Source organism: Pagrus major, chromosome 17 (genome assembly GCF_040436345.1).
Source record: "Pagrus major chromosome 17, Pma_NU_1.0".
In the NCBI taxonomy this organism is placed as follows: Eukaryota; Metazoa; Chordata; class Actinopteri; order Spariformes; family Sparidae; genus Pagrus; species Pagrus major.
In genome coordinates, this window is record NC_133231.1 from 9,714,255 (window position 1) to 9,736,748 (window position 22,494).

Below are 22,494 nucleotides of genomic sequence, written 5' to 3' on the forward strand. Positions count from 1 at the left end.
ACATACATTTAATTTCGTAATTCTGCTTAATTAACTAAATTCTTGATGGTTAGAGTAATCTGGGTGTGGCAACATCACCACACAGAAAGGGCTATCTTTGAGGCAGCATAATATCGCCAATCATGAAAACAGCCTTTGTGTTCGTTACATTTAAAAAAAAAATTAGGTTATACAGTGTTGTAAGAGGCAAATGTGGTGGAAAACATTTTTTGAATTGAATTGAATTTCTTGCTTTTATTTTGTAGACCAAAATGAGGTTACCGGAAACGGTACTCATAGCAATTGTATGTAACCTTACAGGTTAGGAAGTTTCAAGTTCTGTATACTGAGAGGATTTCCACTGTCCCCTGTTGTTCAGTCCCTCTGCATCTATAACATATTCTGTAACCATACAGACTGTCTTAAAATGTCATTGACCCCTTTTCACCGTGCTTGTTTTTGCTATATAGGTCCCCCCCCCCTTATTTTAACATTTTCTATTGGGGTTTTATTAGACCTACATGATTGTGTGAAAGTTTTATTCTATAATTGGAAAAACGTAACTTCTAAAGGCTAACGCTGATTAAGGGCTTCACCAGGCACTCAGTGTAAAGAACTTTTTTTTTCTGCATTATGAATTGCTTGGTCGGAGATTATACTGACGGATCCTGTAAGGAAACGGTAAATTATATTGTTTGTTGCTTCTAGTTCAACAGTTTTTGGTCATCTAACCCGCACATGGCTCCAAACTTTCCGCCAGTTGCAGACTGCATAAAATCCATTCAGCAGTGTCACGGGTGCCTTGTGTCCTGCTGCCGGTTTCATTCAATGCATGACGTAATTGTATTCGGATAGTGTGTGTGTGTGTGTGTGTGTGTGTGTGTGTGTGTGTGTGTCTGTGTGTGTGTGAGAGAGAGAGAGGGGTGGGGGTCGTTTATGACTACACAGTGAGCAATACAAGAATCATGCAGTTGCATCTGTTTTTTTGGCCTAGCACGAAGACAGAACAACACCCTAACAAATTATTGAAATTAATACAATTCAATTTTGAAGAAAAAAGAAAATATAAGCCTCTAAAATGTACAGAGAATCAGAATGAGAGAAACCACGCCGAGGGAAATTTGTGTATTTTGCAATGTGTTGGTCTTACATCTGGATTGGATTACATTTGTTAAATATATCCTACTTTTTAAAATGTCTTACAGCCATTTTTATAACAGTTATTGCTGCACTCCACGCGCTCCGAGGTGCACCGTCTGTTGTATGCACTCTTGTATCCTAGCAACGCAGGAATATGCCATTTGGAGGTGGTCAAGTTAAAACCAAAAAACCTTTAACAATCAAACCGACGTTTTTTTCTTGAATCATGTGTATGTTGAAATATCTTACTACCACAAATGCACTTCTTTATACACATATAATCACTTCAGTGAATAGAATTACTTTTCATTTTATCTGAAGCATCCCAGACTTCCCTCTTCCAGTTGGAATTACGTGGCCCATCACTCTTCCGCCATCAAACAGCGGGCTGTTGAGGAGGTAAGTTCCAAAATACTATGAAAAGTGAGGAATAGCAAACATTATTAACCACGTTTTTTGTGTGGCTGTGTGTAAAGTTGCATTCAGTTTCCATGTAATTCCGACAGTTTTTAGGTGTTGCAGTCGACTTCTGTCGAGTTACAAGCGAACAAACTGTACTTCTGAATAACGTTAACGTTAGCGGTTGATGAACCACATACATAAAAGCCAACCGTTAGCTTCATATTTGACAGCTTGAAGTTAACGCTAAGTATTTTATCCATAACCTTAAAGCTTAGTATCTTTTTCAAACATGCCCATTTATTTTAGCCACTGGCGTCCTATCTTCGCTGAAAGTTAAAATTCTTTGAAGAAACGTTTTCCCATCTAGTCCAGCCAGGTGTTCTGCAGCTAGCTTAATTAGCCATTACCTTAATTGTAATCAGCTGGTTAAATTTACAGGCTGCAAATTTACAGGCTGCTGTAGCTAGTTGTGCAAAAATATAAACCTGTAAATATAAATAAGTAAATTCCCTCGTATGGTAACAGGTCGAGTGTACATATGTATAACAAATTACAAGACACAGTTTTAGTATATAGTCTTGTGTTGTTTATATATATATGTATATATTACAAAGACTGATGATGGCCAATGTCAAAGCATTTCAACAGTTTTCAGTTTATGGTATTTAATTGTGTACATAATAACTGTGTAATTCAAATATCCTGTATTCTGCCAGAGTAAATATCGGTTCAGCAAATGCACTAGTACTGTATGTTTGGTTTAATCTCTGATATTCCTCTGCTACTTTCTCCCATTGATGGCAGGCCCTCGCTTATTTTGTTGAGCTTCTTAAAATGTTTAATGATTACAGTCTGACGCCTCCCCCTTTCCCACAGTCGATGGAGAACTTTATTCTGTATGAGGAGCTTTGGACAGGCAGTAGCTCTGTGGTCTATAAAGGAAGAAAGAAGGGCAATCTCAACTATGTAGCCATCATCTGTGCCGACAAAGCCAAGAGACCTCACATCACTAACCATGTAAGATAATACCATTAAGCTGTATAAACCTGTTTTAAGAAATCTGTTGCATTTTCATTATATTAATAATATAATTGCTTTATGCAACTGGAAGACACCTGAAATCAGCAACTATGATAAGATGGTTTAAAGATTATTAACAGTAATATTGACCTAAAATACTACTAACTATGTTGTCATCAGGCAAAAAAGAACAAACAACATTGCAGATGTATACTTAGGCATTGGAGATGTGGGCCCTGTGTCTGTGTCCGAGTTTCCCCAAATTTCAATCAGCATTGTCTACCAAACAGTCCGGAGATCATAGGGATACTGGACAAGAACTCTTTTTAGGATTCATTTTGCTTTGGGCCTTGTAAAAAAGTATCCCTACTGTACACATTTAATGATGTCTTGTTTCTGTCCCCTGTTAGGTACGTCTCACACATGATCTGAATCATCCGAACATAGTATGCTTCTATGAGTGGTATGAGACAAATAACCACCTCTGGTTGGTAGTGGAGCTTTGTACAGGTCAGTCATGCACCATTAGACATAATAACTTACTGCTGGTTTTCAGCCATCAAAGGATGTTGAGAATTGCATCTTATAACAGCTTCAAACTGATAATTTATTACAAAAAGTTAATACCCTTATATTCCTTTTATTGATTAGTGAGAGATATTTATCTTCAAGTATAGATTGTAATCTGTCATGTAATTATTTTTTTATGCATATTGGATTGTTGGTTTTTAAAACAATGCAACATGTGTCAGGCACTGTCTCATGCTCCTGCTTGCTCTCTTGTTTCTTTGCTCCCTCTTTCTGTCCATCCATCAGGTGGATCCCTTGAGTCTGTGATAAGTCATGATGGATGTCTATCAGAAGATGTGGTGAGGGGATTTGGATGGGACTTGGTCAAAGGACTGAAACACATCCATGAATCAGGAATAATTTTCTCTGACTTGACCCCTGCTAAGGTTTGTATCTGCTTTCATGTGTATGTAGGACTAACAGAATAACAGCCAAATTATCATTACCATATGAATACAGTATCTCTCCTTTTCCTCATAGATCCAACTTGATGGCAGTGGCATTCTGAAGTTTGGTAACTTCTGTATGTCCAAGGCAGAGGGAGAGACACTGGAGGATTTCTTTGCCATGCTCTCTACATCAGATGAGGCAAGGGAAGAAGACGGCAAGGAGCACTTTGAAAACATGAGTAAAAGGCTACAAGGTCAGATGATTATTTTTTCATCATATTGGTCCTATATACATTGCGTTCTTGACTGATGAAAAGGCTAACCAGTAGATTAGCCAAGAGGAGTCAATGGACGTACAAATTTTGATGGAGTAAATGAGAACACAGTTTATATTTGCTGGGGGGAACACATTGGCAGCTGGGGAACATGTGAAAAGGCAGGCAGAGGTTTTTAATGACATGTCATATCAGAAACATGTTATACATTGAGGAGAAAGGGAACTGTATGATACCTATTATTCTAAGTCCACTATCCATTCATAATTTCAGTAAATAGTTTAACAATAGACAGCATATTGATTATTCTTCGCAAATTTACCTCAGCACTACCAAGAATGCAAATACTCATTAATATGTACAATTTGGCTAAAACTCAACATCAAAACTTGTTTTGTTCATGATGAGGATGCTTCTCTTCTTTTACTATTTTTGTCTTTCCTAATTATTGTATGTATGTTTTTGTATATTTTCAGGTTCTCCAATTTACAGTGCTCCAGAGGTTTTGCAGGGATCAGAAACCAACATGAGTTCTGATCTCTGGGCTCTGGGTTGTATACTCTACTACATGTACACTGGTACCCACATACACACATACACACACACACACTGATACATGCATATACTGAATATAATTTGGCACATAAGTACAAATGAATTTAACAATGTTTTTGGGCCTATTTTGTTCTCTATTGTACTCTGTTGGGTACCTGTAATTCATGATGATTGTGATGATAACAGACATAGTGTGCTGTAACTGATGATTTAACCCTGAAAAAATGAAATGCAAAATCAGTGAAACAGCACAGCAGTTAATAGGCAATTCAATGCTAGCAGTGACCTCAACAACCTAAATCCTGACTGTTATTGTTTCCCAGGTAGACCTCCATTCAGTTCTGATAGTAACACTGAACTGACAGACATGATTTTACGTCAGGAACCACCCCCTCCAAGACAGACAAGTAATTAACACTCGCACACAAACACACATACACACATGCTTGCTCAAACACAGACACAGGTGTGAACATAAATATATTTTTTGCTGTTTAGTAATTGAAATATTTGCGGCTGTGTGATGTCTCATTGAGGGCAACTTTCCCTTATAGGTTGCTGTTATGGAGTCGTTTGTGTGTTTTTAATTCATGAAGTTATCTTATGTGATGTTTGTTACAGTGTTTTCATCCAGTCCGCCCAGTGAGGACTTCCAAAATCTCCTGAAAAGGTTGCTCAATAAAAACCCAGATAAAAGGTCAGGTTCATAGACACACACAGCACACTCTCTATTCTAGTACTGCTGTTACTAGTATCATAATTTCAGTTCATGAACAAATTTACTGGTGTTATTTAATCTGTTATCTTAACATAGAGCCTATAATCTTTTACTGCACGTTCAAAAAGAAGTTTCATTAACTAAACAAATCTCGTTGTTGACTCAAAAAAAGGACAGCGAGAGACTGTCTAAGATAGTGAAATGTACAACTTCTTCAATGTTTAATTACTTCAGACTGCTACTTTTTATCCCATGTTGACCTTAGTGCCGCGTTTCTTTTGTCGTAATGTTTATTTTTGTTGTTTTTTTGTTCTTTAGGATGGACTGGCCAGAGTTACTCGAACACCCTCTCTGGACACAAGTTCTTAAAGAGGAAGAGGATGTGGCAGGGGAGGAGGAGGACGAAGAACGGCATCATGAGGAAATAACTAGCTTGAGGTATGTTGATATATTAAAATTTCTTTACAGCTCCTACAGAAATCTACAGGCATTTTGTTGAAACCATTTTACTGCATACAGCTTTTTTGTGAAAGACAAAGTTTTGTTCAAGCCCAGTCCAGCCTCCTTTAATCCCCTGAGAGAGGCCAACATTTTTGGAACACATTTTAATATCATACAATACATTTTAACAGCACAACAAGCCGCCTGCACAATTACAATAAAGATTACAGTTTATGCTGCATTTAAAACATTTTTTTTTTTTTTACCTCAGTTGAATAGTTTGTGTTGGTGTGTGTATTTTTTTCTCCACAGATACACAAGGGTCCATGACCCTGTCTCCCCAGGGCAGGCAGACAAGCTTCCCGACAGCCACTCAGCCATCACACAGCCAGCCTCTATGATTTCTAACAAACTCATCTCATCAGAGACAACAACTGCCATAACTCACAGACCATCTGACAGAAGGACAGGTTGCCAACAAGCTGTCAGACACACAACCTGTGGAGCCTCAAGGAATAACCAGGGCTTGGACAGGGAGATGGGGAAGGAGAGAAGAGGAGAAGGGGAGGCAAAAACAGAAGATGACCCCAAGCTTACTGGAGCCCAGCAGTTCACCATACTGCAGCCTAATAAGTCATTCAAACTAGGTAACACATTCCCTAATATCTGTTGTTGTTAGAGTTTTATGGACATACAGTAGTGTAGCTGTAGTAATCTGGTTTCCAAGCCAAATGTTTTTTCCTATTGCTTTTGCTTCAACTGGAAACGGGAAACATTTGGATTTTTCACTGCACTGTTTGCTGTAATTGCTATTGTACAAGTCTCATCCCAGATTAAATTGTGTGCACCATCTTTCACCTGTATGGCCTTTACTAGGCACATGTCTTTGAAATAAGTGTCATTTAACCTCAGAAATCTGATTCAGTATCTTGTGTGCTTTCTTTCCAGATAACGTATCAGAGCTCAGGCCAAAGAGTGGCGTGGATGAGGACAACACTGAGGCCATTTTTCTGCTCAGGTATTGAGTTCAGTCTATCTGCTGCCTGTCCACCCATTTGTCCATGGTTTGCCAGAGTCACAGGGTTAAAGGGTTAGACATGTTGTGTATAGGTTTTACCCTAGTAAGTAAAGTAATGGCCTTATTTTCTTATTTCTGAAGAACATAAATCTCAAAAGTGTTAGATAAAGCATTTTAAGTTATACTCCATCCAAACTTTTATCTTGGACAAACACATCTACAAATGTGCTATGGGAATGTATACACTGTAATACAGTATATGTGTCATTTTACTGGTTCCCCCAGTGGTAGTCATATCGCATGTCTAACTGCTATCCAACACTGTGCTCTACAAATTAGGCTACACGTGATCAGCCTCAACTGCTAGCCATAAACAACTAGCACTATTTCTTAATTTTTATTTCTTATTTTCTCCCTGGTGTGTCTTTTTAGCTCCTGTGTCAACTCAAGGAGAAGCTGCAGTATCTCAGACTCTCTGAACCAGTCGCCTGCACCCCAGGTAATTGTCACAATATACTCTGAAATCTGTAGGAACATGTACACTGCAGACAGGAGTGGTTCATGCTAAAATAAAAACACACGTAACAGATAATATGGCAACTAAGTAACTACGCATACCCAATAACTCTATGCTATTTTTATTCCAACCAAAGACTTAAATACATTTACTTGAAGGTCTTACATTAAAGAATGTTAATACTGCACTGTGTTGGTGTGCCTGGTAAATATTTAAATACCAAATTAGTCATACTAAATACCTCTTCTGCTCTTCTCTCTTTCCTTTCCCCTCACCCTAGGCCAGATCTGGTTCTGACATCACATCCTGTGTGAAAGCTCTTCTCCATACTGACTCTGATCTAATTGTCACCCCAATCATGGACAACCCCAAGGTTTTGTACCTATAATATTATCGACACCAGCTATTTCAGATTTCAGGGTGTTTTCAGATACTTAAAATGCAACTATTGGACTTTTAATGATCTTCAATAGCAAGTGTCCTTTTGAGGAGCCTTTACTGCTGTTCATGTTTTACTATAACCTCTTCACATAAGTAAATTGTGTAAGCTAACAAAAATATTTCTAAAAATGGTTGTCACTGTAAAGAAAATACTTGCATACAGAATTCAATGAGATATGGTTACTAGAAGTAAGAAAAGTGGCTACCTGGGAATTGTGATATAAGGATCAGACAGCTCATACTGAGACTGTGTGGTATTCTCTTTTTATTTACCAGATTCTTAAGAGTCTGCCTGTACGATTTGATTCCAAAACCCTTTGTGTCCCAGCCTATTCAGGTATAGTACATTTGTTTCAAGTCAGAGTTCATCAGTGTCTCACAGAAATAATAGATGATTGGTCCCAATCAGCCTTGAGGCTAATTTTTTCTTCCCTATTCTCCTTCAGTTGAGAAGTTGCAGTCCCTGAGTGATGAGGAGTGGGCAGTCTTCCTCGTACAACTCCATTCGTCCCTTGGAGAACAGAACCTCTCAGCTCCTCTCTCCACCTCCTCCACTGCTCCTCCTCCCTCCACCACAGTTCGAGCCAAGCTCAACCTGCTGTGCTACCTCTGCTGTGTGGTTGGACATAAAGTTATTGCCAACAGGCTGATTAACTCAACACTGGTAGGAAAGCCTGTATTTATTTAGGATCCCTGTTGAAACATTTTTGCATCACTATTGGCTTGGTTTTAATTTAGCAAGTTTGAGGGAGCATTTTAGACTTCAACACTGCATCGCTGTGTGGAAATGAGGTTTTAAAATATCCTAGTTTTTTTTAATATGTATATTTTTAAACTCTACAATATAATTTTTTGTCAGATTTCTCAGTTGTTGTACTCCCTCTGTGACACATTTGCCAGCCATTTGTTTTCACCAGCTCCACTTGGAGGATGTAACATGCATAAAGATTTTTGTTATCTCTCCCAACTAGTGTTTAGTCAAATGGGAGTTGTTAGTGCAGTGACAAGGACATAATCCCATAGAATTATTCAGGGCTAAAAGTGACTTGTCTTTTGTCTGACTTTGAACATTAAATACATGAGAACATACATATTTATCACAACACACAAAAAAAATGACTCAAAATCTTTTTGACTTTGACTTCTTTCAAGACATATCATTTGTGATATACCATGGTGTCATACTTCTAATCTGTTTTATTTACCCATCAGACCTTTAGATAATGTATAACTGTTGTGGTAACAAATGTAGCAAATTTGATTTGAACAGGCTGATTAAAAGTCATAACGAATCTAAAATTAATGTTTCGCTGTCATATTTCATAATTTCTCTTAATTGCTCTTAATCTTTCTTCTTTCTTTCCATATCTGTCTTTCTAATTTTCTCCCTCCTTCTTTCAGCTTCCATTATTGACCCAACAATTACGACGGTCCCCTAACTGGGATGTGTAAGTACATTATGTATGTTTCTCTGTATATACCAGGGAACATGATTGTGTCCTTCAAATTAGCTAGACTGTTGGAGAAGTGATAATTATTGATGCCAACGATGCAAGATGTGGCAGAACTTACCTTTGATGGAAAGGTTGCTGATGGAAAGCCACTTAGACATAAACTATAGAGACTGATATCCTCCTTTTCCTAACCATGTTTTTCCTTTCCACTAGGACAGCTTTAAGAATTGTAGTGATTGAAACTGAAAATCTTCCATAGCCGACAGAAACAACTTTCATGCTTTTTATCAATTAAAATACAAATGTTTTCTAGGCGGAGCAAGGTTCTCAGAGTGATGGGTCTACTTGCTCTACACTGTACTGCACTCAGAGAGGACAGTCCAGTGTCTGAGGTCAGTACACACACTCACACACGAGCAGTGTTTTTATGTAAATGGTAATGTATTTATTTTAGTTGAAGTCATGTTTAGTGTTGAATTTCATTCAAATTGGAGTTACAGTATACATCTGTTCATTCAGCCTTTATTGGCTTGAACAGGAGCAGCACTGATGCTGTAGAAAAAGAACAAAAGAAATCATTCAAATCTGTTGTCATTATATCTCCAAAACAAGGTAAATGGTCAATAACAAAGAGATAGGAGAATTCTCAAAACTTTACAAAACTTTTGAGGACTTAAAAGCTGCAGCACCAGTATTCACCATGAGGTGGCAGTACATACCAGCAGGAGCCCACCATGTGAACGTTACAAAAATTCAGGTTCTGTCCACTCTAACTTTATAGTACTAGTCTGTACCAGCAGGTGGCATTAAAAACCTACAAGACAACAGGTCTACCATTAGCCTAAGAGATACTGTAACAGCACTCTCTCATACTCTCTCTCTCTCTCTCTCTCTCCCCCTCACTCTTTCCCCCCTCTCTCTCTCTCTCTCTCTCTCTCTCTCTCTCTCTCTCTCTCTCTCTCACACACACACACGCTTTAGGTTTAAACCTTTGGCTACTTTAGGTTTACTTAAGTTTTTTACTGGATTGCATTTTACAGTTTGGTAAACAGGCTCTCATAATCATAAACTGATTAGATATAGAATTTCTGCTCATGAAAATGCTTATATGACACCTGGAAATGGTGTTAATGCTATTGTTACTTCTGTGGTAACTATGAAGGTAGTTGCAGGTGAGTTTTTTTACATTTTTTTATTGTGCATTGATTTGACAGAATCTATGTTTTTATTCATATGTGTAAACTTTAATTGTTAACTGCATCATAGTCATAATATCACAAACAGGAGAAATTCTTTGTTATCATCATTGATGCAAGTGAAACTGCTGTATGTATATCAAATATATTTTTTTAGGTACAACTAGCAAAACGAATGCTTCTTAATAGCTAGGTCAAGTTGATTTTATTTCTATAGCCATGATCACAAATCCCAAACTCAAGGCCTCAAGGGCCTTTACCAAACCCCCTTAGGAACCTCAGGAAGAGCAACAGAGGAGTGGTCTCTCTGGTAGGACAGATAGACAGAATAGATGTGGTGTAAACAGAACAGACCAACGTAGTAGAATTACAGTACAGACAATTAATTTGACAAAAGTATAGATGGATCGTAAACATGAAAAAGAGAGTAGTGTAGATTCTGCTTTCTCATCATTTTGGAGGATGTAGTTTGTGGTGCTATGTATTGCATTAGACAGAGAGGTGATGCTGTTATTTGGCCTACCCTAACTGATATAAATAGGATGGACACAATAATAGTATCACCTATTACTATATCAAAGTGCAATTCAACAGTACCATAAACAAACTGCAGCTCATTTTGGTGGCTGTATGAATCAACACCTTTCTAATAGAGTTTTAACAAAGAATGAATGCTGTTACTGTCCTGAAGTGATGATTTATTACAGGACTATTGTACTACGTTAGTTTTAACCTCATAAAAGACAGCTGTGTATTTGTGGGGACTGATCACCTAGTATCCATGATAATATTAAAGAAAGTGCGGTAAGGCAATAGGACACACTTGCCTACACACACATTTTCCTTGACAGAGACACACATAGGCAATCCATTCCATATACTTAACTGAGCCCCCCCACAACACACACACACACACATGCACCCATCAGTTCAAACAGTGGTGCTGAACTAATTCAACGTAAAAGCAGTTTAGCATGGAGGTGAGACCTGGAGCCTCTCTCCCACATTAGATCCTTTCATCCTGAACAGAACTAAACACCTTTTTCCTGTCTCTCTTTTTTCTACCGTCTCTATACTTTTCTTTTGTCTCTTCGTCTGCTCGATCACATCTATTTACACTGGATGAAATCCATTCTGGCTGTAGTAGCTCTGATCCCACATCCGCTTCCTTCCCTGGTTTGTCTTTTTCTTTTCTCATTCTGCACTTGGTCTGACACTTCACTGCTACCGAGTCGTCACGGCAATTTACAAAATGGCCGACTGTGGCATAGCAGTGTTTTTCGGTGCGCTTGTTGTTAAAGACAAATGGCGGAACATTTTTTCCGCTACCCTCCTTACCTCCCTGCAGCTACCGTAGGATGACAAATTGTTAAGAATAGGACAAAGCTGTACGTTTGAGCCTGTGTGTCTTTGTGTGTCTGCCTGTTTGTGCGAGTGTGTGTCCATCTATAGACTCAGCAGGGGTTGTGTGTGTGTGTGTGTGTGTGTGTGTGTGTGTGTCTGTGTGTCTGTGTGTCTGTGTGTGTGTGTGTGTTTTTAAGCGTGCATGGGCTTCTTTGAGATATGTTTGTGTGTACACTCAGCAGGGGTCCTGTGTATGTAGTTTTCTGTGTATCTGCTTTTCTGTTTCCTAATTTATTTGTGTGTGTGTGTGTGTGTGTGTGTGTGCGCGTGCGTGCACGTTCAAGTATTCTGTGTTTGTGTGTAATATATTATAGTCATGCTAACAGATGACCAATAAAACAGCACATACTTGCATCTTTCTATGCGTGTGTGTGTGTGTGTGTGCGCACCCGCATGTGCATGTTCTCTCAGCAGGGGTTCTCCTGCTGCAGTCTTGCTGATTGGAGTGTTAGGGCTGGGCTTAGTTACCATGGTAACTGCTATATGCTTCGATCATACCCCCCCCACACACACACCCCATGCCCCCCAAATGACACACACACACACACACACACACACAGACATCTGTCATTCATTCTGTCTCACTCTCTTTATGTCTGTCCAACTGCTTTCTCTTGTCTCTTGTCCACCTGTCTTTGTCCCACACTTTCTCTTTCTCTCTCCACGGAGAGAATAAAATGAGAATAACATTTTCTGGGTTAATGTTACTAATACAACCTTGCTGCTTTCCTAATGCCAAGTAGTGAAGCTGTGCTTGATATGATTTTCCCCTTCACTTATCATCACTTCTAAAGTTTTCTGTGGCTTTTACAGTGGTTTGGCCGGTAAAGCTTCCACTGTGCAGGGTGTTTCATGGGGATATGGAGTCTTAACACATTCTCAAAGCTCACAGCAATCTTTAGGAACACAAATTCAGAGGGCACTGGCTTTTAGGAAGACATTATTCGAAAACATTTCTGAATACTTCTTACAAGGAAAAAAATAGCGTTTCAACTACAATACAGTATAGATTCATATGCTCCATGACAGTCAGGACACTTAAGTTTCTTTGCTCTTCAAGTAGTTTATGTATATGTTCAAACACAAATATGTACATCTCTTAGATTAGGTGTTTGATTAATCAATAGAGCATTTTAATTATAATACATACTTGCTTTGTATAATTAAGCCATACATTTGTCCTCCTGATGTAAATGTACAATATTTGATATTCCCCTGTAGGAGACTCTCTATCAAAACAAAACATGAGACATATGCCAAGTGTTTTCTGGAGAAGAGTTGCTTCACAGCTGCTCAGACCGATCAGATAAACACATTGAAACGTTGAAATACAACATTGAGTAAACTTGTGGATTTCTCTGGGCTTGATGACTGTTGGAAACATTTGGGATTATGTAAGTACACAACAGCAAAATATATAACAAAGACCTAGGAGTTTTCAGACATTTTAATACATAATTCCTATATATTATATCCTTAACATTTAACATACAGTGTGTCACATCTGCTGTGACACTTCTATAGGACATCTCAGTAAAAAGTTAACATGTAAATTTAAGAAAGTTTCACAAATTTGGCTGGGATGCCAGACATTTGAAGATAAAAGTGTTACATCTGACTGCAATGCTGCACTACTGCTTTACATGCCAGTCTCTTCTCTCACCTCAAGCCTTGTATTAACTGTTAAGTCATGTGCAGTTTCGTCTTTATTGGACAGATAATCTGTCAATCTGTTCTCTGTACTCTCTCTTAACATATCTGGCTGTCCCAAGTGTAGACATGCAGTAGTTGCTCATGTGCACTATTTGTGTGTATAAGTGCAAAACCTCGGTCTGCTAATATATGTTGAGACATCTTTCTCTTCTCTGTTGTTTATGCATGTAAATTGATTGCCTATGTTTTCTTATGTGCATCATTTCATCTTAGGGAATGTTGATGCTGAGATAATGATGGTGTGTGTGTGCGTGTGTTTGCTGGCTCGTTGAACAGTGGTGCATTACAGCACCCTCTGCCTGAGAGCAGCTGCGTGACCAGTTTAAAACACACCCCAGAATCTCAACTCCCCACTCAGCCATTTATGTTATTAGTGAGTTCAGCTCAGAAGGGGAGTGCAGGAGAAGAACGTAGAGCAATAATGTGGGAAAGAGGATGAAAACCAAGAGCAGAGTCTCTTACAGCCCATGTGCAACATTCACATACTGGCTTAATAGCAACACAACATGGATGAGTTTATAGTTTATGTATAAATAAGTTTAGAGAAGGTCAAAACATATTGACTTCTGTCCTAGTCTTAAAGTTTACTGGAACTTATATTCAGACCTACTCAGGATATCAGGCAAACTAACACCTTACCATGCTCATCGATGGCTCAGCATGTGGATAAACCATGGTTCTTGGGCAAAAATAAATGAAATTGTTTATTGTGTGATACACAGAGGGCAATTCAAAGTGGAGCAGAAAGAGTAAAGACAGAAGTAGATAGAGTAACAATAGAAGAAGGAGAGCTGGAGACCAGATAGAGATGGAAAAAGAGAAGTGGAGAAGAGAGAGGGAGAGATAGAGGAGTGAGGCACAACTTGCATCAGATCATAGAGGAGGGAAGCTGGCAGTAATGCTAATGCCAGGAAGCAGCCAGCCAGCAAGGCTGTCTCTGCATATACTTAACTGTGTGTGTGTGTTTCACGTGTGAGTGCAGTATGCGTTTCTTACATATGATTGCACGCATTTATGCACCTAGTTATGTGTGTGCATATACTTAATGCTTTGTATACGTGTATTTGTGTATACATGCATGTGTGTACCTTACCATGTGTTTTGGTGTGCATTTTAAGTGGTTTTCAGTGAGATTGCTGTTGCTGCTGCCTGGCTCATATCTTTCTCTTTCCCTTTTTTTGTCTTTTTGCCTCTTTCCCAACATTTTTCTGTCCTTCCCTATATACTGTATCTTTACTGTCTTCATTTATCATTGTGTCTCTGTTTTATACACCCCCTTTCCTCTTCCTTTTTCATGTTTCCCTCTTTATCCTTTCCTCCTCATTAGTTAGTTCTCTTTAGTTTCTTTCATTTTTTGGTTGTATACAAAACAGACTTGTCCTAACAGTTGCATTTCACACAGTATATTTTGTGCACACAGAACATCGTTTGTGTGTGATATGATATGGTCCTCCAACTTTTGTTGTAAACATACAGGCAAACCCACCAATGAGTTTTTTGGGGTCAGTGGAGTGTTCTTGACAGGCCAGGTCATCCACCTGATCTCAGTCTAACTTGCTAAAGACCAAACTGAAGGCAACAAAAGTCCCCGAATCAAGTAAAAAGTGCAGATAGCTGCAGTGCAGACCTGGCAGAGAATCACTCTGCTGATGTCTGTGGGTCATCTGTGTAGGCAGTCATCTATTACATATTATTTAAATAACCTTTACTTAATCAGGCAGTCTCATTTGGATCAATATCTCTTTTGCAAGAGAGACCCAAGTACAGCTCATAGAAAATTTAAAGTCAGCTAGTGGGATAAGACATTCAAATTTTAAAATCCTCTTAATTAATTCCATTTTTAAGGTGCAAACTAGTGGAAGGCAGCCTTCCCAAGTTCAGTATTTACCTGAGGGGTAACTAGAGTTAAACAAGCCTGAGATCTTTTCTGTTGAGAAGTGGTTCTACATTTGAGAGGAAAAGGCAGCTATGGCATCAGACCTTTATGAATAAAAATTAAAGAATGAAGTTCTCTTTTTGTTAGGGATGGCCAGTCTATCACACACAGTGATGATTACGATATTTGTCTGCTGTGATGAAATGCAAAACTGAATCAAGTTGATTTAATGTTGAGCGAGCAGCATGAGAATAAAGAATATCTCTGTAGCAAAACACAGACATGATGGCTGACTGTATGATGCTTTTCCTGATGTCAAGCTAGAATCATTCTTTATTCTGATGCAAAAAACATTCCTTATCTAGTTTCTATGCCAGTTGCTCCAAGTGCTGTTTAAAAGGGAAACTGCTGTCTCGCCAATTTCTCGCCAATTGATAAGATAGGACAATTCCAGTTCTACTAAATTTATGGATGGCAGGGAGATTTGCACTGCAATTATGGGTTCTTGAACACATTTTGTCTTGTCACTACTCAGTATATGCTTGAGATTATGCAAAGAGGTGTGAATGTTGAAGGCAAATTGTAATCATAAATTTAAAATCACAAAATTAAATAGGATGAAGTTATAGATGTTACCTCAATTCGCCCACATCCTGTTATAGGAATACTACGTTTGTAAAATTATAACAATTACTTATTGACAACAGATTTTCATAAATACATTTCAGTTTTATAGAGCATGTTTTTATTATTATTACTTCATTTTATATTGCACCAATAAAAAAGAAGTCCTGATGAAACTTTATCTCACTCTCTCCTCTCTTTCCAGGTTGTGTCCACGCTAACTGATCTGTTGAGAGACAACCTGAGGAATAGTAAAATAAAGCAGCTCCTGCTGCCACCACTCGGGGAGTTCCTCTACCTCATCACCTCTCAGGTAGACTCTGCATGACAGAAGGCAATATCAAGAGACACATATAGAAAGATAGACATACTGCAGTTGATTGTTATAAAGGACAACATATTTGGATCCAAACACACTATTTAAATCTACATGTGAACTTACTTGCATGCACATAAAAGGTACTGTTTGCAGTAGTTACATAGCTGATTATTTTTTGTTCTTTCCTTGAAAGGTTGTTTTTCTGTTATTTTCTTTTCTTAGACAGGGCAAAACAGCGTGTGGGGCAGAATTGTAATATTTCTGTTATTTGGTTCATGTGAAAATCTGACCAACTGTTGTTGGGAAGTCAAACGAAAGATTCAGGAAAATGCAGAGATGTGAAGGCAAAAAAAGAAAACCACTAATGCTTTTACTTTGAACATGTGAACGTGCAATCATTTTCTCAGGTACTTTTTCAGCAGATAATATACTACACAGTGGTTTGAAGTATTGACAAAGAATCAAAGATGGTCCAGCTATTATAGCTATATATAATTCACTGACTTATGCCAGATCTTTGGTAAAGTATTCCTTACTGTTTGACTTATTATTAGTCTAATTAGGGTATTGAATTTGGCATTTTGCTTTTTGTAAGTCACTAGAGTAGAAGAAATCAAAGGTGAAAAGTTATCTGGGCTTCTCAGGCACTATTGATTTCAATCAAACATTTTGATGTAATCGGCATCCTGTAGTGTGTCAGGGTCATTAATAAATCAAGACAAGTGCTCTCAATATTTATGAGGCTACTACTGCATACCAGAGGTGCTAATGAAATAATATGAAAAAGTCATTAAATTCAGTGTTTTTTTTGTTTTTGTTTTTTTTTTTCATATCTTTACATCCTGTTAGAAAAACATTGAATATAGTGAATTATTTGTTGCTCACCTTGCTCATAAATAATAAAAGCAGTAGGCTGGTAAACTGGGAAGTAGCTCACCTCTAGTTTGATCTATAAATAATGTGCAACCCACACTTAAAACAAACTAGCCCATAACTTTGTGTTCAAGTAGTATGCACCTTCAAGGCCACCAGGATGCCCTCAAGAGATGGCCTCCTAAATGTGAGTAGTGGAAATCATATTTCTGAGAAAAGTTTCTCTTAAGTAATTAATGTGGAATGACTGCTTTCTTTTGAGTTAATGAGTCTAAGTGAATGAAACACAACACAGATGCCAGATGCAAGAGACATCAAAGGACATTTTCTTATTACTTCAGTCAGAAATGCCAATTTTAAGTAAAATGAATGAAACTGAGTGCTCTGTCATTAGGTAATGGAGATTAAATTTGCGTGTTGACTAAATTGAATTGAAAGCGAATTTACCCCCTGCCCTGACAATTACAAGAGAAAGTGAGGAGGAGGCCTCGTTTGACTTCATTAGAAAAGGTGATCCCAATTTATTTCTGGTTAACCTCAGTCTCGCCAGGCAAGTCGATTAAGTGCAAGATTTTTATTTACACGACTGATGGATAAGCTTAAAAAATCAATCACCCTGCCTGATTACACTTATTACTCTGCTGAAGCCATGGAAAATCTCATCAGTTCCCTGTAGAAGATCCTAATAAACTGACTTTTCTTCTCCTGCAAGAGCAGTGTTCGCCAGATCTCCATCGTTGCATGAGTGTTCTTAACAAATAATAACCTGATAGCTAACTCATTCCTGTACCTCCCTCTGAGATCAGGACCATTTGTTGAAAAACGTCTCAAAAGTTTAACTGTTTGTCAGCTAGAAATGGTAAGAGAATGAAATACTGAGGCTAAATCGGTAAAAGAAATGGGGGTGGTGTTGTTTTCAATGAAAATGAAGTTTCAGGGTGACAAAGTATACTTGATTTGAGTCATTCAGGAATGTAGTGAATGTGGCATCAGGTGTAATATAGTAAATGAAGATGAAATTAAGGAATAATGGAAGACTTACCTCAATGTATTGATAGTTGCTGCCAACCATTAAATACACTCAATGAAAATATAAACACTTTTGCTTTTGCTCTTATTTTTCACAAGTTAAAGTAAATGATTTAAGACGTTTTTATGCATACAAAATAATTATTTCTCTCAGATTTTGAGCAAGTTTTTCTTTTTTCAAAATTGTATTAATGAGCATTTCTCCTTTGCGAAGATAATCCATCCCCCTGACAGGTGTGGCATATCTTGATGCTGGTTAAAGTGGCAGTGGTGGTGTAAAGGTTAGAGAAGCGAGCTTATGACCAGAGGGTTGTCGCTTCAATCTCCCAGAACAGAGCCAGATACCATCATAGGTGATCATCTGTCCACTCAATTCCATTACCACAACAAACTGCAGTCAGATCAAGACCCTGGTGAGGATGATGAGCACAGCACAGATGGGCTTCACTTTCACTGTTTGTGCAGAAATTCTTTGGTTGTGCAATCCAAATCAGCTGTCCGGGTGGCCAGTCTCAGACGATCTTGCAGGTTAAGGTCCTGCAGGTGATGAGGAGGTCCTGGGGTGGCATGGTTTCACATGGTATGCAGTTGTGAGGCCGGTTGGATGCACTGCCAAATTCTCAGAAACGCCACTGGAGATGGCTTATTGTAGTAAAATGAAAATTAAATTAATGGGAAACAGCTCTGATAGACATTGCTGCAGCCAGCATAACAACTGCACGCTTGCTCAAAACTTGTGACATTTGTGGCTTTGTGTTCTGTGATAAAACTGCATTCATACACACTTACATATCCAGGGTGAAGATATTACGAAACTGCCTTGGTGGTGCTCATGTCTGGACGAAGAGAAACAGAGATTTTTGGAAACAGTATAGTACTTAAATTTGTACATTGACAGAATGGATATATTGTCTATATATAGAAAGACACAACAGGACATGATAATACAAGGATAGAAAAGAGAGACAAAACGGCTGCTTACAATGTTTTGCAGACAAAACCAAAAAGGTTCTGTGAAGAGCAGTCATGTTTCCCTCCCTAGTTCATAGTATTTTCTGTAGCTAAGCAACCGACCAGGGTATACAATCTGCTTCCTGTTCACAACGGTACGCTCATGGCCAGGGTACATGAATGGCCATGGGATATACGTATTTAAAAGTGATAGTATGGACGAAGATTATTTCTGAAACGGTGCTAAAAGGCTCATCTGGATGTTTCCAAAAATACCTGTGTTCGTGTGGACTAAGAGTGGCCTTTTATTGTGTCCAGTCCAAAGCACACCTGTACACTAATCATGCTGTTTAATCAGCATCTTGATATGCCACACCTGTCAGGTGGATTGATTATCTTGGCAAAGAAGAAGTGTTCACTAGCATGGATTTTAATAGAGAGAGAAATATTTATTTTGTGTGCATAAAAAGATCTTTCAAAACAAAAACAAAAGTGTTACATTAATGTTTTTATTGAGTGTATATTTGTACCTCAGGAGTAAAGACCAAATGGCATTATTTCAATTAAAGGCAATCAAGAAGTTCTGGCCTCTCCTCTATCTCCCTGCTACACAAAAATGACTGCATGCTTTTGTAACAACAATTCTAAACAACAATCTGTAATACAATTATGACTTGTGCAGGAAGCGCTAACTGAAGCATGGAAGAGCTCACTGTACTTGTGTTGTACAGTCCCTGTACTGGCTGTTATTTTTAGAATAGATAGTAAAAGATGCTTTTACTTGTTTATAAATATTTTCATGGACTTGCCCCTGACTGTATTGCTGATATGCTGCCAAAAAATGTCCCTGGTAGAGCTCTAAGAGCCACAGACAGCTTTGCACTGCTATGAATGGCTGCTTTTACTGGTTGCCTGGTAGTGCCTACTAGGTGTTCTGTTATTTCAATTTAGGATTGGGACATTTTTTATCTATCATCAGAGAGTTCTTTCTTATGTGAAGTGATGGTAGTGATTAGAGGTTTGCAGTCTACCTGCTTATTGGCTTCGGACCGAGGACTAGATTTTAAAAATCTCCGCCTGTTTGTGTTTTGTAGTCAATGACGATGATTGGTGTTGTTTGAGCCCCCATCTCAGACCTAACCCTTATTTCAGTTTTGACTTAAGAATCTGTTTCTCCAGCAGCACCAGTCAAGGAATTGATAGCAGTAGTTATTTGATTTGTAGTGAGTCTTTTAAGAGTCTCCTGGTGGATGGCCAGGTTGGCTGTCTGTTAGGGTTTTGCTGTCAATGATCAGCTGCATTGCTGCCTCTATTCTCAAGGTTACATATAACTTACTACCTTGACAAACACCACAGCAAAATGAACCTTTATTGGACTTTGGACTGATAGTTTCAAGATTGGAATAAAAAGTTATTAGACTATATTATAGGAGTACAATTGGGTATGATGGAATGGTTTCTAAAGTAGTACATGAACACAAATGACAACACAAGGTTTACTGAAGTAGTACATGACCACAGTAAACATTTAAGGTCATAGCAATTCATTTCTTGGATCATTTGAATCGCATGATGATGACACCCTTCACTAATATTAATCATGCACAATAATGTTCAAGTTCTTTAAAGAGCATCAGCAGTAGCTAATATTATCACAACTCCTCCTGACAGCTGGAATCAATTTGTCTTTTTAATGGCAAGAGAAACTGGTTAATTTGAGTAATATGGAATGGCCTTTAAGTTTCCCCAGATAAAATCATCTGCTTTGCTCCTCTCTTCTTCTGCAGCACCAGTCAATGACAACGATTAGCTATAGCCTCCAGTGCTGTCTTTATCCTCAAGGTTAGATATAGCCTAGAGCCTAGCACAGTAGGAATGGAGTTGGGCATTGTTTCATGAAAATATAAAAAAATATTTGTTGTAAAAATTAGATTTTTTTAATGTAAGACAGTGCTGGCATGACATTATTTGTAGTGTATTTTGTTAGTAAGAGAAGAACATATATGCATCATTATCAGATGAATAATTTAAGAATCAATCAACAAAAACTTTTCAAACTTTTTTTTTCCCCAACTTGTCAAATATGAGGATCTGCTGTTTTTCTCAGTTTAAATTAAATAACTGGGGTTATTGGGTTTTGGACTGGTGGTGACAAAATCATTATTTTCCAGCATTTTATAGACAAAATAATGATGACTCATTTGTTAAAGTAACTGAGAGATTAATTGATAATGAAAATACTTGTTACTTGCAGTTATTTGCAGTCCTATTAATTTTAAATTAAAACTTTTATGAGTATGGTGAAAGTTTAATTACTTTCTTTTTTTATTATGTTAAAATGAGAGTGAGATGATTGAATACACACAGATTATGTATAATGCTCACACATACTGTGTGTCTACGTAAAATCAATATTTTGAAGAAAGAAATAGAATCTGAAAGCATGTTCACACACAGACATGGTAACCAAGTAATCAAGATGTCATGGCTCCTCTTGCTCCCATCTCCCCTGCCCGACCTGGCCCTTTCTTGCCCTTTCCCTCACTCCTCTCTACTTGCATCTCCTCCACGTTATCTCTCTGCCTTTCTCTCACTCCCACTCTACTCCTCCACTGCCCCCGCCCCCCCATATCTGTACCCCCTCCTCCTCTCTCCTCTCACCCTTTCTCCCTGTCTTTGCTATGTCTCTCTATCAGGAGGAGAAGAGAGGCTCCCCAGAGGGACTGTGGTTCGTTCCCGCTGCCGCCTACACTGGCTTAATGAGGAGCCTGCGGGAAGGGGTGAGTGTCTCTGTGTATGTCTGCGTGTGTCTGTTTTTGTGTCTGTGCCTGTGTAGCTGTGACTAAGTCTCTCTCACTGTGTGTGCCTGCGAGTGTGTGTGTGCGAGTGTGTGGCAGGGGATCCCTGTGAACAGTAATGATGAGGCAGCTGTGGGGGCCTAAAGCGTTGTTTGCCAGCTGCAAGTCAAGGGCATGCAGAGCAGTCGCACACACATGCACGCACACACACTCTTACCTGCATCAAACACAACCCTTTACCGCTCAGCAGCCTGACCTCAGCAGCAATTAGGACCCTCCAGACACACGCATGCAGTAGATGGAGCAGAAATACAAGCAGAAATATAGGTAGCTCCTTTTTGCTGGCTTTTTTTTTTTTTTTGCTATGTTTATTTTTTTTTCTGTCTCTATTTAATTATGCTCCTCAACAAATAAAAAGATAAATAAATTACCTTTTTGAATAATTGTTTAAGAAAATGACACATACTGTATATCTCCAGTGATAAATGTCAGTAATGTAAAGAAATATATGGGTAATGTATCAGTGTTTGCATAATGCTAGTCTGACTTAGCCTCTTGGTATAAGCCTGTCATTGGGCATCCATTACATGGCCTCCGCTCTTCCTTCCGCTAACTGCGTGTTACTTCTTTCAAAATCTCTGTGCTACTTGAACCAACAACAAACTTTGTGCTCGCGAGCTACAAGCTGATAAGTTACCCTCACACTGACCTGGCCGCTAACGGTACAAACCTCAACAAGCTAGCAGCTTTTATTTTCCATGGATTTAGCCATTTTAATGCCAGGACTCACCA

The 22,494-nt window shown here is 38.5% G+C and overlaps 1 protein-coding gene across 3 annotated transcripts in view; it reads left to right on the top strand.

Annotated features, from left to right (window-relative positions):
- The first annotated feature begins 1,458 nt into the window (after positions 1-1,458).
- ulk4 (unc-51 like kinase 4) overlaps positions 1,459-22,494 on the top strand; it is a 77,731-nt gene continuing 56,695 nt past the window's right edge. For 2 of the 3 annotated variants that reach the window (XM_073485983.1, XM_073485985.1), the window contains exons 1-19: positions 1,459-1,518; positions 2,398-2,538; positions 2,952-3,051; positions 3,358-3,497; positions 3,592-3,754; positions 4,252-4,353; positions 4,654-4,737; positions 4,952-5,027; positions 5,367-5,486; positions 5,802-6,136; positions 6,438-6,507; positions 6,940-7,006; positions 7,305-7,397; positions 7,742-7,802; positions 7,912-8,129; positions 8,867-8,913; positions 9,233-9,311; positions 15,938-16,045; positions 21,601-21,684. In XM_073485983.1, coding sequence (XP_073342084.1) covers positions 2,401-2,538; positions 2,952-3,051; positions 3,358-3,497; positions 3,592-3,754; positions 4,252-4,353; positions 4,654-4,737; positions 4,952-5,027; positions 5,367-5,486; positions 5,802-6,136; positions 6,438-6,507; positions 6,940-7,006; positions 7,305-7,397; positions 7,742-7,802; positions 7,912-8,129; positions 8,867-8,913; positions 9,233-9,311; positions 15,938-16,045; positions 21,601-21,684 — 2,085 coding nt within the window. In that variant the 5' untranslated portion in view covers positions 1,459-1,518; positions 2,398-2,400. The remainder of the gene's footprint in view (positions 1,519-2,397; positions 2,539-2,951; positions 3,052-3,357; positions 3,498-3,591; positions 3,755-4,251; positions 4,354-4,653; positions 4,738-4,951; positions 5,028-5,366; positions 5,487-5,801; positions 6,137-6,437; positions 6,508-6,939; positions 7,007-7,304; positions 7,398-7,741; positions 7,803-7,911; positions 8,130-8,866; positions 8,914-9,232; positions 9,312-15,937; positions 16,046-21,600; positions 21,685-22,494) is intronic. The other variant, XM_073485984.1, reaches the window with a different exon arrangement.